The following is a 17,054-nucleotide window of genomic DNA, read 5'->3' on the forward strand; positions in this document are numbered from 1 at the left end:
CGAACAAAGCGCCTGTAATAGGCACAGAGTCCGAGAAATCTTCTCACGGCCTTCTTGTCGGACGGCGGCGTAAATGCAGCTACGGCGCGGGTCTTCTCGGGGTCAGGTAGAACACCCTTGTTGTTCACGACGTGGCCAAGGAACTTTAGTTCCCCATAGGCGAACCGACACTTTGTTGGCTTGAGTGACAGGCCGGCGGTCTTGATGGCTTGAAGCACGGCTCGAAGTCGTCTGAGGTGTTCGTCGAAATCTCGTGAGAATACCACGACATCGTCCAGGTAGACGAGGCAGCTCTGCCATTTCAGACCTGCCAGCACGGTGTCCATGACGCGCTGGAAGGTGGCTGGTGCTGTACAAAGTCCGAACGGCATCACTTTGAATTCGTATAGTCCGTCGGGAGTGACGAAGGCAGTTTTCTCCCGGTCACGTTCGTCGACTTCAATCTGCCAATAACCACTCTTCAGGTCCATCGACGAAAAATATCGGGAGTGGCGCAGTCGGTCTAACGTATCGTCGATGCGGGGGAGCGGATAGACGTCCTTCTTTGTCACGGCGTTCAGTCGACGATAGTCCACGCAGAACCGCAGGGTTCCGTCCTTCTTCTTTACAAGGACGACTGGGGACGCCCATGGGCTCCTTGAGGGTTGAATGATGTCGTCGTCGAGCATCTCCTGGAGTTGATCTTGAATCACTTTCCTTTCTTTTAAGGAGACCCGATACGGCGACTGGTGGACAGGATGTGCGTCGTCGTCGGTAACAATGCGATGTTTTGCCATTGGTGTTTGGCGAATCTTTGATGTCGTGGCAAAACAGTCACTGTATTCGGCAAGGAGATCAATCAGTTGCCGGCGCTTCGTAGCTGGGAGCTCGGGGTCAATGTCGAGCGGCGGCGGCGTCGTGCTGTTCTGCTGTGGCGACGAGGTTTCCTCGGAGATTGCGGTGACCACCGCTGGCGCTTGAAGCTCCTCGACGTGGCCCACAGTGGTACCCCTCGTTAGGTGCTGCGGCTCCTCTCGAAAGTTCGTCACAAGAGCAGTTGTACGGCTTTCTTGGAGAACCGTTACGCCTCTTGCGACGCCAATTCCTTTTTCGAGGAGCAGTTGGACGCTGCCTTCCAGAAGAGCTTCACCGTGCATGGCTCCGTCGGCTATAACGGTGACGAAAACACTCGACCGCGGCGGTAGGTTCACATGGTCGGCGATAACTCGGATCGCGGTTGATGTCGTGTTGGTCTCCACCGGCGGTAAAACAGGTTTCCGCAGCGTCAACTGGTTTGCCCCGAGGTCGATGACGGCGCCATACTCGCAAAGAAAGTCCATTCCGAGGATAACGTCCCTCGAACAGTCTTGCAGAACGACGAACTTCACAGGGCACGTTTCACCGTGGATCTCGACGCGAGCAGTGCATCTCCCGACTGGCGTGATTAGATGTCCTCCGGCGGTTCGTATTTGGGATCCATCCCACGGCGTCATGACTTTTCGCAGGCGGCGAGAGAGCCTCCCACTCAAGACTGAGTAGTCTGCTCCGGTGTCCACGAGTGCCGATGAGTCGAGGCCGTCAATAACAACGTTTAAGTTGTTGGACACCGAAGCAGGAGCGTAGTTGTGATGCGTAGTGTCGGGAGAGTGGGAGCGCTCCGTCGTTCGTGGAGGCTCTTTACGTCGGTCGTCTTCGGCAACTCCACCTCCAGGGGTTGCCGCGCCTAGTTTCCCCGGCGAGGAGCGAGGGGCGACAGGCTTTCACGTCGGGGTCGGTGCATTGGCGAAGCTGGACGTCGCGGTGACGGCGGCCGGAACTCTCGGCGGGACGCAGGCTCGGGGGACTGGGGTCGGCGCAGGTACTCGTCGATCTCCCGAGGCCGTTCGCCATAACGGGGTCGCGGGTCGTTCGGGTGGAACCCGCGCAGCCCGAGTCGACGGTATGGGCATCGGCGGTAGGTGTGGTCTGCTTCCCCGCAGTGGAAGCACAGAGGGCGTCGGTCGGGCGTTCGCCACACATCGGTCTTCCGGGGTGCACGGGGCTCCTGACTGGCGTACTGGAGCTGGTCGTCACGGCGTCGGTCGTGCTGCGGCGCAGGAGAGTGACGTCGGGGCGGCGCAACATAGGCTCGAAGAGGAGGCGGTGGCCGTCGGGCCACTGCGGCGTAAGTCAGCGTGGGCTCCTCGGTGGCTGCCACGGCGACGGGAGCCTCTGGTTGGATGGCTCTCTGAACCTCTTCCCGCACAACCTCGGCGATGGAGAGCGTCGCTGGTCGGTTTGCAGCTGGCAGCAACCGGCGGACTTCCTCCCGGACGACCTCCCGGATGATTTCGCGGATGTCCGTACCAGGAGCGTTTTCGCCGCTAAGCAGAGTGGTTGCAGTGACGCTTGGATGCCGCTGGTAGTGGGAAGCGCGCGCTTGGAGGGCGCGCTCGATGTTTGTTGCCTCGGTGACGAAGGCGTCGACGGTTGCCGGCGGGTTGCGGACGAGGCCTCCGAAAATGTCGTCTCTCACCCCGCGCATGAGAATTCGTAGTTTCTTCTCTTCGGTAGCCCGAGGGTCGGCGCGGGCACTCAGGCGCAGAACGTCTTCTACGAAGCCGGTGAGGCTTTCATTGGGGCCCTGCACCCTTGTTTGAAGCAGGTCCTCTGCTCGCTGGCGACGATGGTGGTTAATGAATGTTCGTTTGAGTTCGGCGACGCAGGACTCCCATGTGGGGAAGGAGGCTTCGTGGTTTTCAAACCAGTGCCTCGCAGTGCCTTCAAGCGAGAAGTAAAGGTTGTGGAGGCACTGCTCAGTCGTCCATCCGTTGTGGCGGGCTACACGTTCGTAGTGTCGCAGCCAGTCTTCAATGTCTTCGTGGATCTCCCCGTGGAAAGGCGTCGGAGTCCGGGGTGCGACGGGCAGGACGACGACGCTGGCGGTGGACGGGTTCTGCGACGACTGGCTGTCCATCGTTGGTCTCGTTGGCTGCTTAGTCTTGGGCGGCAGAGGTCCGAATTCCGGGTGTAGGCCTTGGGTGCGACGACTGAACCGGATCTCGGCAGTGCTTTCGTTGGTTCTTCGTGGACTAGGCGTCGGACTTGGACTGCGGGCCCTCGGAGGGGTACGCGGCAGGGGCATGCGGTACCCCGCACCTCCACCAAAAATGTCACGGGTGGTGACCAAAAGAAACAATAAATACACAGAAAGAAATAGACGTTTAATGTGGCGAACTTGTGCCAAAAATAAAAGGAAATAGAAAAATAACAACAGAGCGTCGCGGGCGTCGAAGGCGGCGAAGCAGCAAGGTCGAACGCTGAGGCGATACTGACTCGACAATGTCGCGGGCGGCCTCTTATCTAGAGTGCGTCGCTATCTCGAAGATTCGGCGAAAGCGGCTCGAGCGTCGCGTGATCGGGGCGAGAATGAACACGCACTTTCTAGAAAACAAAAGCAGAAGATACATGGATATAAATAATAGAAGTTACGTGCGCTACATGAATAAACGGGAACTTTCTAGGGGTCCGTGGCCGAGCGTTGCTTTCTCAGCCCTGCGCGCGGCAATATATCTGTATTGCCACACCGTCTGCCATATATCGAAGTTGGCGATATATCTGTATGTTTTCTAAAGGTTTCCTCAATACAGTTGTGTGTTGCGCTCGTGTTTGTTTCTCTCTCTTGTGTCCGTCTTTTTTGCGCAAAACCATGTATCCAAACGTTCACCAACTCGCCCAACAACAAACTATTTTACAATGACAAGAATTCATGCTTAAAGGGACCATGAAGGCAATTTATTTATTTTTTAAAAAGAAGGTGTTTTCGGAAGCATTGGGGTCCTGGCATGCCACACAATTTTTTCTAGAACGTTGTGACTCTTATTTCTGTACCAGCAAATATATTTGCGAAACCGAAACAAACATTCAGATTTCTTCCCTTTTTCGCCTCTGGAAAGAGAAGTGACGTCAGGGAGCACTGTCGGCATCCGTAGGATTTAGTGCACACTCAGCGTGGTTCCCGTGGTTCGCCCTAGTGCACGGCGCTCTGTGAAGAAAACCGGGAAGAAATGGACGACAACGCCGCGCTCGCAAACGAGTTTGAGCTCCAGTTCAGCGACCTCACGCCGACTGAACGGAAGATGCTGCTAAGGACGCAGAACTCTAGATTGGCGCTTTACGAGGGTGCCCCAGACCTACCACCAACTCCTCGGTCGCCACCTCCGGAGCGACTCCCCGCCCCACTTTTACCCAGACTCCGGCTGACGTGAAGGTGCTGCTGAAAATCTTCTGGTCGGTAATGCAACGAACAAATCCTGACACCGCTGTCCACAGCTCTACGCAAGACGACGGCGCGCAACCAAATGCTGCGCATTGCTGCATCGGTCGGCAGTTTATGCAAACTAACGTCGCCCGATCGACCGCACGTCTTTAGCCGACCTTTCGCGCAACCTACTACTGCACATAAACGCGGCATGGTTGGTGAGACACCAGTTCGCAAAGCGAACACGAGACGACGCACGAAACCAAAACCAAAAGTCCGCCGCCCCCGGCGCTCGTACCTTTTTTTTTTTTTTTTTTTGTCCATGGTTGCTCGATGGTTGTTACGCGCCCGAGGTAGCAGTGCGGGATGCGTTCAACCAATGACAAACGGAGGGATCGCTTCAGATTATGCTTTTATACACGGTATGAAACCTATTAATTCCCAACTACAACTTCAAAAGATTATCCAACGTTCAAATAAAAATTTTTCATCACATCTCACCACCAAAATCGAAACCAAGAGCGCGTCTATCGTTTGAACCAATCGCCAGACGAGGAGCCCGTTGTCTTCACGCTTCGACGGCGCACTTTAGTTCACCTTTCTGCCGCCGCCTCGGTGGGGTCTCAGGCATCGTTCCCGGCGCTATTGTTACCGCGCCTGTTTGCTCGATTGGTGCGGCACCCAAACTTCAGTTCGGGCTAGAACTTGGTCAACAGTATCTGAGACGTGCCTGACATCCATTTCAATCGTCGAATAAAACTTCGAAACTGCCTTCATGGTCCCTTTAAGCTGATTCCAAAATACGAGTTTTCAAGGAAAAGAAAAGAAGGCCGCACTCGCACGAACCTTCCCAGGGCGAGGTCTTCCCAGAAGCGAAACAACTCGCGTCTGTCGCCCATTCTAACGGTCCACCGGCCAGCGCTCATTGAAGCCATCACGACGCGCGAGTTTGGCGAGAGCGAAAGCGTGCTCAGACGTGTTCAAAGCGTAAAAGAGAAAGTTACAACAACCGTCAAAGGTATTCATACCTTCAAAACAACTTCCCCTTTATTTAACGTTTTAAACTATATAAATTATATTTGTCTAAAACAAAATAACACCTGCCCACGCCCGCTGGGAGCGCGGCAATCGGAACCGATTCGCCGAACCGCGCGGACTTCAGAAAGATCAGTGGCCGGACGGAAGTAGCCGAGAGCTGCAATAGCCTGTCTCAATGACGAGCGTCTCCTTCTAATAGAGAGTTTGAACAGATCATTCCGATGCCTCCGATACCTTCGATAACGGTACCCGATTACTAAAGCCCTGTTTTTTCGCGGATTGCTTACGGAACATCCGCTGATGTCCGCCGCCAACTGGCGGATGCGGATAAAAATGAATAAGATTTGGTGGATCGCGGATCGGATGCGAATTAGGGCTGGGCGTCGATTAAAACTTTTACCCGAATAATGTACACCCTTTAATTGGATAATTATTCGATTAATCGCTTTCCTTCATTTTTATGTATTACAGTTCAAAAATGTCAAAACTGAAATGTTCGCTTCGGCAACTTGGGATTTTAAATCAACCTTGATGTGTAGTTGAGAGCAGTCAAAAGACACCCAGACTTAAAAATTATTACTTCAGCCGCAGAGGCAAAGATGTGCGTTGATATTCTCCGGCAATAGCGAATGTTTTCCTTTTTTTTATAACAATAGCCTCTGGTGTGCTAAACGGACACTCGCATGGCGTTAAAGTGGCCGGGATACATATAACGAATGATATTGTAGTGAGTGCGCAGGCGAGCTGGTGGAAATTAACCATTCTGATGTTAGCCTGAGACTGAGGCAGGAAAAGAGGAAGTTTCAAAGTAGAAGAAACTTCCTCTTTTCCTGCCTCAGTCTCAGGCTAACATCAGAATGGATACATATAACCTTGTTTAGAGTAACAAACTTTGCCCCTAGAGTAGGCACGTAGCCAGGATTTTGTTTCGGAAGGCCCGCCCATGACAAAATGCTGTATGAGTGGGAGGGGGGAGAGGAGGTCCCAGCAAAATAGAAAATTTCGGCAGGGGGGAGGGCCGGGCCCCACAGCCCCCCCCCCCCCCCCCCCCTGGCTACGTGCCTGCCCTACAGCTTACTTTAGGACCAAATTTCAACTAAAGTTTGCCTTAGGTGTACCCGTTCACATCTGTGTGGTGAAAGCGTTGAATATTTACTTTCTTACTGTTCGTCAAAGTTTGACCGATTAACCGGTTAAAAAAATTAATCTCGATTAAAGGAATCATCGGTTAATTGGTAGGTTAATCGATCAAATTCCCAGCCCTAATGCGCATATACGCGAGTCCGGATTTCCATTTTTTTGCCGAGGCGGCCCATAAACGTGTGCGACCGCAGAGTGCAGAGTGAAGTGCAACATCGAATGTTTTGCGGGAGAAAATTACTTCCTTCGAAGAAAGATGCCAATCGGGGGAGTGACTAAGAAAGACCTGATTCTACAATTAGGATCGCTTTAGAGCGTTCAATCTTGCCGAAAATGCTGTCCCTAGAAAAAGGAAAGAATGCAGGGGCGTCAATCGTCCCAGGAAAACATATTCTTGTTGGGTAAAAAAAAACGGTAAACATTTTTGGGCAAAGAAAACCCAAAACATGCAGTGCCACAAGAAAGAAAAAAGCCTCCTACGTGCACAAGAATGAGGTACATGAGTTTCCGTACCTCAATCTTGTCGCGCAGTTCGTTCGTGCTATCCCAGCATCAAGTGCACCAGCAGAGTTAAAATCATCTGGTGGGTTAGTTGACTATACATCTTGGTAAAATTAGCGCAAAGACAAAGGAGGAAGCACATAGAGACAGGATAGAGCGTTATATCCTGTCTCTACGTTTTTCCTTCCTTGTCTGAGCGCTAATTCTACCAAGATGCTCCACCAGAGGGAGACTTCTCATTAGCGGACATTTTAATTCACGAGAGGCAAGCCAGTATGAACAGGTGTATCGTTGACGATATTTTGTTTCTACACAGCAACCTCGACAAGTAAAACGTGCACCTGCGTGTGTTATTTTTTTTTTTCTTGACAAATGGCAAGCTGTTGCCAAGTGTGGGGCTCCGAGCACGCAGTTGCTGGTTCGTGTTAAAAGTGAAACCGATAAGTGTTGCTATTTTTGAATATTGTGATATTTTCCTAGTGGTGTGCTCTCGTCTTACCTCGTATACGACTACTGCGCGCTCCGCTGAGTGACCGCCTTTCCCCTCCACTTTTTTATAGTTCAATCTAAATAAAATGGCACAATGTTATTAGTCTTTCGTTTTTTTTTATGCTTAGAAACTATGGCTCAGCTTTAAAACAATATATACCAAAGTGAAAAAAATGCTTCCTTTTGAGCGGCTTTTTAGGGCAGTGTGTTGCAGACTCCCAGGACGATCTTATAACCGCGATCATATTTCCAGCAACGCAAAGTGTTTCTGGAAGAACGACCACTTATATTATAATTTCGATAAAACAGAATGCGATAAGATTATCACTGTGTCTAAAGGTACGTCGGACGTACCCGGAACGTCTAAAAGTACGTCGGACGTAACCGGAACGAGGAGTCTCAAAATACGTCGGATGTATCCGGAACAAGAAATCTAAAGGTACATCGGACGTATCCGGAACGAGGACTCTAAAGGTGCGTCTGAAGTATCCGGACCCCGGAGGCTTAAGAAACATGTCGGACGAGCGCGGAACCGGGAGATGCGTCGGACGTAGCCGCGATGGGGAAGGGTCGTATCATAGCGAGTCATAGCGTGCCTTACTGATACCCCACTGGCAAGTTTCATTCCATCATTATTTCTCATTTTTACCGTAACTAGACCATTCTAAGCATTCCTTTATTTTCACTCCGGCGATGTTCAAGAAGAGGGGGAGTTTACATTCGGGAAATGCTCCGAAATCACAAAATTTGTGCAAGAAATATCAATTTATATAAGGAAATTCATAAGATAAATGCCACAGAAGAAATTAAACGAACCCTGGAGAGAATTAGTCCGCTCGCCGTCAATTCTTACCGTGCACCAGGTCAACCAGTTGCTTTCATTGCGACTCGACGAGTCCTCGGTGGCCCCGTCCAGTTAGCTGAATACAAACTCACGGATTTTCTTCTCGAGTTCCGGATGTCGACTTTCGCATTATTGCACGGTCCCGTACACTTTCTATGGGTCGCGGCGCCCTTGAATACCTACCCCCGTTGTCTTCTCCACCGTATCATACGGTATCGCAGATGCTCTGCAGTGCCGTGGTACCCTTTGTCTTTCGCGTACGTGACCACTGTTCTAACTTCACTGTGTACAAAGTCCTCTTCGCACTCATGGTGAACAGCAAAGTTCTAAACGCCTTAACAAATGGCCTGAACCACGTAAAGAAAGAAAGATGCGCGCTTGCAAGTCAGACGACGAAGTCGAGCGAACGGCGGCGAAACAGAAATAGAACACACAACGCCTTACTTGTGCCTATATTCTAACGCGCCTGTGCGGTAGCGTGAGTGCCGTTGTGTGCCGAAATCTACCAACTGATGATGAAACCGAGTGCTAGCGACGAAACGGTGGTGTGCTGCCGGCACGTAAAGGAGGGGACAAAACTAAAAGCGTGGATAAGACGTGCAAAGAGAAGGGGAAAGGAAACAAGCGACGTTTTGACGCTCAGCCTTGGCGGAGATCAGACATCGCATGTCTCCGATCTCTAATTTCTTGTACAAAATTGGGCTGCTTGCAATATGTCTGACGTATTTTCATACTCGACGTTCTGGATACGTCTGACGTGCCTTTGGACTCCTCGTTCCAGATACGTCCGACGTACGTTTAAACTTCTCGTTCCGTATACGTCCGACGTACCTTTAGACTCCTCGTCCCAGGTACGTCCGACGTACCTTTAGACGTTCTGGGTACGTCTTACGTACCTCTAGACGTTCCTGGTACGTCCGACGCACCTTTAGACGTTCCGGGTACGTCCGACGTACCTTTAGACTCGTCGTCCCAGGTACGTCCGACGTACCCTTAGATTCTTTGTTCCGGGTACGTCCGACGCACCTTTAGACGTTCCTGGTACGTCCGACGCACCTTTGGACGTTCCGGGTACGTCCGACGTACCTTTAGATTCTTCGTTCTGGGTACGTCCGACGTACCTCTAGACGCTCCTGGTACGTCCGACGCATCTTTAGACGTTCCGGGTACGTCCGACGTATATCTAGACGTTCCTGGTACGGCCGACGCACCTTTAGACGTTCTGGGTACGTCCGACGTACCTTTAGATTCTTCGTTCCGGGTACGTCCGACGCACCTTTAGACGTTCCTGGTACGTCCGACGACCTTTAGACGCTCCGGGTACGTCCGACGTACTTTTAGATTCTCCGTTCCGGGTACGTCCGACGTACCTTTAGACGTTCCTGGTATGTCCGACGCACCTTTAGACGTTCCGGGTACGTCTGACGTACCTTTAGACGTTCCGGGTACGCCCGACGTACCTTTAGACTTCTCTTCCCAGGTACGTCCGACGTACCTTTAGACGTTCCGGGTACGTCCGACGTACCTTTAGACGTTCCGGGTACGTCCGACGTACCTTTAGACTCCTCGTCCCAGGTACGTCCGACGTACCTTTAGACGTTCCGGGTACGTCCGACGTACCCTTAGACTCCTCGTTCCGGGTACGTCCGACGTACCTTTACACTTTTCGTTCCGGGTACGTCCGACGTATCTTTAGACGTCCTAGGTACGTCCGACGTACCGGGTACGTTCGACATACCTTTAGACTCCTCGTCCCAGGTACGTCCGACGTACCTTTAGACTCCTCATTTCCGACGTACCTTTAGACGTTCCGGGTACGTCCGACGTACCTTTAGACGTTCCGGGTACGTCCGACGTACCTTTAGACTCCTCGGTCCGGGTACGTCCGACGTACCTTTACACTTTTCGTTCCGGGTACGTCCGACGTATCTTTAGACGTCCTAGGTACGTCCGACGTACCGGGTACGTTCGACATACCTTTAGACTCCTCGTCCCAGGTACGTCCGACGTACCTTTAGACTCCTCATTTCGGGTACGTCCGACGTACCTCTAGACATTCCTGGTACGTCCGACGCACCTTTAGACGTTCCGGGTGCGTCCGACGTACCTTTAGATCCTTCGTTCCGGGTACGTCCGACGTACCTCTAGACGTTCCTGGTACGTCCGACGCACCTTTAGACGTCCCGGGTACGTCCGACGTACCTTTAGACGTTCCGGGTACGTCCGGCGTACCTCTAGACGTTCCTGGTACGTCTGACGGACCTTTAGACGTTCCGGGTATGTCCGACGTACCTTTAGAGGTTCAGGGTACGTCCAACGTACCTCTAGACGTTCCTGGTACGTCCGACGCATCTTTAGACGTTCCGGGTACGTCCGACGTACCTTTAGACTTCTCGTTCCGGGTACGTCCGACGTACCTCTAGACGTTCCTGGTACGTCCGACGTACCTTTAGACGTTCCGGGTACGTCCGACGTACGTTTAGACGTTCCAGGTACGTCCGACGTACCTTTAGGTTCTTCGTTCCGGGTACGTCCGACGCACTTTTGGACGTTCTGGCTACGTCCAACGCACTTTTGGACGTTCTGGCTACGTCCGACGTACATTAAACCCCGAACCACATAGGGCGTATTTGCGACGTATTTGCGGGAGTTTTGGCGGGCGTAATCCCAACGTACAGCGGGCGCCAGGACGAGCGCTTCCGAGGTCGGCGTAAATACGCGCGTATTCGGCGATCCGACCGAGACAGATCTCGGCGCACCGGCGTATTTCGGCGTGGCGTATCCGGGAGCGTACGGCGCGGTGCCGGCCAATCAGCTCCCGAGTTGAGAGCCGGAAGTTGCTCGAGAATCGGCTTGCCTAGCTATGCGGCCGGCTGGCTGGCTTGACTCGGCCGCCGAAATGGGAGCTCGCTTGTCGCGTTCACCGGTTTATCGGCGAACTGTACGAAATCGCAATATCTCTTTGGAACGAGCGATGAACGACTGAGACAGAAGAAAATACCACCGATGTTGCGGGCGATGTGAAAAGAATTACAAAAGGAAGGGTTTTGAGCAGAGGTCGCGGCCGTCCTCCTGCTGGCAGTTTCTGGCCACTTGACGGTTGCAAGGAACATTTTTGAAACAGGTCTTAGCAAATTAGGCTTTGGTTGCTTATTAACATTCAGTTATTTCTGTCTCCTCGCGGAACGCAATAATGTAGCAGTCTATCTACATTTTGCATCTTTTCATGAAAGGCGCGAGTCGGGCTACACTGCCCCAAACGCCGAGGAGACGTCGACGAAAAGCGTCGTGTGTGGTTTGGCCACCTTTCCCTCTTCCCTTCTGTGAAAAAAGCGCCCGCCAAATCCCGTGATTACGTCCGCTGAAACGCGCGTAAATTCGTCGAGAACACGCCCTATGTGCGTCGCCCTTTAGACTCCGCGTTCCGGACACGTCCGACGCACCCTTAGACACAGCGTAAAACTATTCATCGTATTCTAACTCAGAGTTATTTGTACAAAGATAAGCAAGTGACCTTCACGCTACAAACTCTTTGTGTGTGTGTGCGCGTGTGTATGCGTGTGTATACGTGTGTGCGTGTGCGTGCGTGCGTGTGTTTTGTGTGTGTGTGTGTCTGTTTGGGCGTGTGTGTGTGTGTGTGTGTGCGTGTTCACGTCTGATGTTTACGTCTGATGTTTACGTCTGATGTTATGATGTAAAATGACAGCGCGAAATACGAGTCGTATGCGGTTCCCAATTTTGCGAATGCGGTTCGGATACGGATACAAGATATGCGGATTCGGTTCGGTTACGGATACAAGGTATGTTGATGCGGATGCGGTTTGGATACGGATAAAGGGTATGCGAATCGGAGACGGATACAATGTATGCGGGTGCGAATCTTATGCGGGTACAGTAATTTAAAAATACTGCGGATGCGGATCTAATGCGGATACAAAGTCTGGGGATGCGGATCTGATGCGGATGATCAAACTGCTATCCGCACACGGCTCTCTTGATAACGATAGGAGGCATGCGCAAAGGCTGCGTCAGAGTATCGGGTATCGTTATCGGCGTAATCGGAACGATATACTAAACCTCTCTTATGGCTCTCCCGTCCCAAAAGTTGGTCTTCCCCATGAGTCACTTTGGGGACAAAGGGTAACTGAGAGAGGGGAAAGAGGAGGAGTCGGCTCCTTACTTACGACATCTAGTAACTGCTGACTACACTACACCTTATGCGCCACCAGTGTCACCTGTCAGCGGCCCGTGCTATTAACCTTTATTTTTGTAACAACGTGTTCGCAGACGACCGAGTTAGCGACGAACAGCGATGAATGTAACTTCTGGCGCCATCTCCCAAAAGGCGCAGTAAGCGGGCTACACACTTGGTTGTCCGTTCGCTAAGCTTATCGTGAGATGGAGTCACAATACATTCATTGTCAGCTCTGTCTTGTGCGAACATGTCCGCCGTTGACAGTGGAATGCTTATTGTTTTTATCTCATACTGGGAGAAAACGGCACCTTGAAATTTCCCAAGGTAAAATCCACCACCTCAACGCACATTCGGTGAAAGCTGGAGCTTACTCTACGTGCAGGTGCTGATTTTTTTTTACTCTTCTTACAGCATAAGTTCCACCGTAGCCACTCTATATATTGTACTAAATAGTTTCTTTCTTTGTTGTGTGCACTCCTATGTAAATTTTCTGAGCAACCAGAACTCGAAAGTTATAGCGTAACTAAACCTAACAAACAATGCGAATCTAATTTTAAAACGCGCTGTTTCGCTCTATGTCATCGCTTTATTAGCAATGCATTTCAAGCTCTCTCACTGCAGCCTATATTTGTGGGATTAATCAAATATGCATTTTAGTTGGAAAGTGACAACTTAACTGGTGGGTAATGAAATAATATACAAAATAAACATTACCCTTACGCTGTTCTAATTATTTCAGACACGACGTCGACTGCGCAATGAGAACACTTACCAATTATTGATGGAGTGATGAAAGTTAGAGGAAGCAAGAGCAATCCTGAGATCCCATGGCAAGTTGAGATCCATTCAATACCAAGATAGTCCGCCATCAGAACGGTCTTCATGGTAGTCAGACATCCCAGGAAAATATACACACACATACAAACAAGAAGGACGTGCGTTCGAAGGATCGCATGTGGCATCAATATCATCGAACAACCGGCTACAAAAAAGCCTATCATCACGAGAGTACTGCGTCGGATCCACCCTGCGTCGGCTAAAAGAGGGAGGAACAGTCGTCCGGCGATTTCAGTGCACGATCCGTAGACGATCAGGGACTCTGCATCTGAAAGCGAAAGGCCTTTGTCTACCCCGTAGTCGACCATTGTTGACGTGAATGTCGGGGATGTCAAGTCCGCGATAGCGGCACACAAAACAACCACATAAAACGTAGGTTGACGCAATAGTACTAACAGGGACGAGAGATTTCTCCAAGGTTCGGTCTTGCTGCTTGTAGGACAATCAAAACGCTGCTCCGCGTTCGGCAAACCGCATTGAAGCCCCGTGGTGCCCTGGACAGCTGACTTTGCTTCTTTTTTACCACGAGTCTTCAGACATATCCAGGGAGGTTCTTTCAGCAAGAGTCCGAATGCCGTGACGTGAGTAGCGATTCCCCCGTAGACGAGGAGCATGCCGCGAAAGCCGTACTTGTGTTGCAAATAAGAGAGGAACTTGGGAAATGCCAGACCGGAACCGGACATTCCGGCAAACTTGATTCCTGAAGCTACGCCTCTGTATCGGTCGAAGTACATGGTGAGGAGGACACCCATTGCAATTATGGTGAGTCCCAATCCCAGACCTAGAACAAAAGAGAAAATTCGAATACTTTATTGGAGTGCAAAGCTGAATCAGAGTTTTAATTAGGCGTGATTTAGTACAGTTTTTTCTCTTCTCATCGCTGAGGGTTTTTACTCGTAACTTGGACTACCGCTAGATTGCTCGTCGTATCAGGATCAATATGCTAGGAATAGAAATGCTTTTGATAACGAGTTTGATTCTTAGTTAGGACAACTACGACCTTAGGAAGACATGATTTACAGCGGGGTGGAAAAAATATATTTCTTTTTAAATTTAATAAATCCCAATTAGTTGATTTAAATCATGTTTATATGATATAAATGAAAGACATGATATTTATATCTCTATAAATTAATGATTCTTTACCACCATATGTATTTTTCAATATAACTTGAGATTAATTAATAATTTTTTTCGATCACGGATGACTATGGAGAAGAGACAATTACTGCAGATGTTAAGTACAGCTTAATTCATATATTTTAATTGTTGTAATCCCCGCCATAGCAATTCCCCAGGGGCCAGCATTGGGCCCACTGTTTTTCCTGGTTCATAACTGGTATGTTTCAGATTGTATCAAATTCGATATGGCGCTCTTATACACCGATGACATTAAATTATTTTCTCATATGTGTTCTGAAATAGACTTAATCGCACCAGCCTGATGTTACGAGTATTTCAAAATGGTGCTCGTCAAACTGTTTGCCTTTGAACGCCAACCAAGCAAAAGTTATCTCGCTTTGAAGGCGTAAACATTCCTTCGATTTTATGTGCAAGTTGGACAACTGTGCTATTACTGGACCAGATGTGATCAAGGACCTTGGTCTGTTAGACGATTGCCAACTCACGTTCAAATCTCATGTCATTACCATTCGTAATACCAGTTTTAAATTGCTTGGTATGATCTCACGTTTGGCTCGGCACGTTCAAGCGCATGACGCTATGTTACGTTTATGTTGTTCTGTGGTTAGGCCCGACTCGAATTCGCTTCTGTCTTGTGGAACCATTTATAGGAAAGGGTCATTCAACTTCAAGACGTTGCGCTCGACCATTTCCAATTTAAAAAAAAAAAAAAAAATATGCATGGCTTCTTACCTTAAAGTCCGTTATATTTTTCCAAAACAAATTAGCCGAAAACAAAATTTTATGGCGTGAGCGGGGTTTCAACTTCAAAAATGGGCGTGAAACTAGGTATCACTCAATGATTGATTAAATATCTTCTTTTTTACTTTCGAGACGCTTTAAATTTTTTTTTTTAATTTGAACGGCTTTTAGAAGCTATGTTGTGATGATTATGTAATTTTTTTTAGTCAAAATGTTTTTCAATATTTTAAGAAATTGAAAAAAATGTATAACTTTTCTAAATTTTCGTTGAAATATCCCTTTGCGCCTGGCAATTGTAATTTTTTGTTGGAAGCCCTGAAGATGTATTACAAATTTGAAAAAAAAAATGTTTGAAACTGTACAGCAAAATAATTCACTGAAGCAAAATTTAAAATTACTGAAAAAGTTTTTTTGCTGCCAAAACTGCCGTTTATTCTTCCATGGGTGGTTCAAGTAAGAATACGAAAAAAAGAAACTTTACAATACGAGTTCGTTGCCCCTCATTTCTAAAAGATTAATTCAAATATTTTTTTCAGCGAACAAAAAAAAAATTGGTCTGTGCATAGATTTACTACGCTGCATAGATTTCCGTAAAACTACGGACACACCTGAAGAAACTTCCACGGGCTCCTACCGCATGACGACGTTCGGTACGCAAGAAGCGAATGCGCATGGTTCGGAGTCCGGTAGGGGAAAATGTGTAGCCCCCGCGCCCCCATCTCCGAGGCGCATGCACGGAATAGCGTGAGATTGCTTGTACCCCCTCGCCGATTCTCGCGCGAGAGTCGCGTGAACTGCCCATGCCGCAGAGAATCCCGGCTGTCGGAGTGGCGTCTATCGGTCGCGTTGAAACGAGCAAACGAGGAAGCCAGCAGATAAGATAAGAAAAAGACGTAGTTCTACGTCAAAAATATTGAAGTTGAGCTCCCGCGTCGCAACCTGGCATTCTCGCCCAGCACGCCACCTTACACGAGAGCTGAGAAGGTTTGTCCGAGTGTGATTTTCGCAGAGGTTTCCGCACATGCGCATTCTTGACTCTCAATTGCCTTGCGTATACAGTCGGCGTTTACAGCTGAAGACGCACCGCTGTTTGCCGCGGTCGCTTCCCCTCGTCCTTTTTTTTTTCGGTGCAAACAACAGCGGATATTGTGGGATAATCGTGCGTGCCGCCACTGCATGGCAGGTTTGTTGCGCCCTTTGTATTGTACCGATGTCAGCTCTCCTCACTCCGAAACTTGATACCTAACGGCGTTGGCATCACATGACGTGGGCTTCTATTCAGGAGACTTCTATTCACTCTGTCCGATTTTATCGACGTCGACCATCTCAGCTAGGCTTCGTGCTTTTGCCGCTTGAGAGACGTCACGACTGAAAATAGCGAGAAGAATCTCATCATGCGAATCAGGCTTTAACGTCCATTCTGCGGCGTCCACGCAGAAGGAATGGCCGCATGTCGCATTATTCACGCGATGTTTCGCGGTGTAACGAACCTTATTAATTTCACTGAGGCGACTAAAGTAGTCAGACATCGTTAGGAGGACGTAGAATCAACAATTCCAACGCGAAAAAGAGCGCGGGGACTCACACCGACGCCGACAACACAGCATTCCAATGGTTTGTTTAATGGGCGACGGCGAGCTTATTGCCCACACTCTATCGCGCATGCGCGGCGCCGGTGGCGTCCGCCGGGGGCACTCCGGTTTGTTTGTAAACATGAGTTACAAGATTCGCGACTCCAGCGACCTATAGGGGGCGCCACCACCAAACAAACATGGCGGCTGAGTCCAGGTCGCGTCAGATCGGCCGGGCCGCCTGAATGGGTGGCGCATTCAATTTAACGATTATTCTTTTGTTGAATGCCCAATTTTATGGGTATTTAAACTGAGACAGTTAAGTTTAGCCGGTGC

General features: G+C 49.7%; 1 protein-coding gene across 1 annotated transcript in view; it reads right to left on the minus strand.

Annotated features, from left to right (window-relative positions):
• LOC115321007 (monocarboxylate transporter 3) overlaps nt 1-17,054 on the minus strand; it is a gene marked incomplete at its 3' end in the record, with an annotated part of 59,469 nt that overhangs the window by 6,699 nt on the left and 35,716 nt on the right. Inside the window, exon 2 of the mRNA XM_042290206.1 lies at nt 13,199-14,044. Coding sequence (XP_042146140.1) covers nt 13,199-14,044 — 846 coding nt within the window. The remainder of the gene's footprint in view (nt 1-13,198; nt 14,045-17,054) is intronic.

This window comes from Ixodes scapularis, unplaced genomic scaffold (genome assembly GCF_016920785.2).
Source record: "Ixodes scapularis isolate PalLabHiFi unplaced genomic scaffold, ASM1692078v2 PGA_scaffold1__304_contigs__length_218370807, whole genome shotgun sequence".
Taxonomy (NCBI): domain Eukaryota; kingdom Metazoa; phylum Arthropoda; class Arachnida; order Ixodida; family Ixodidae; genus Ixodes; species Ixodes scapularis.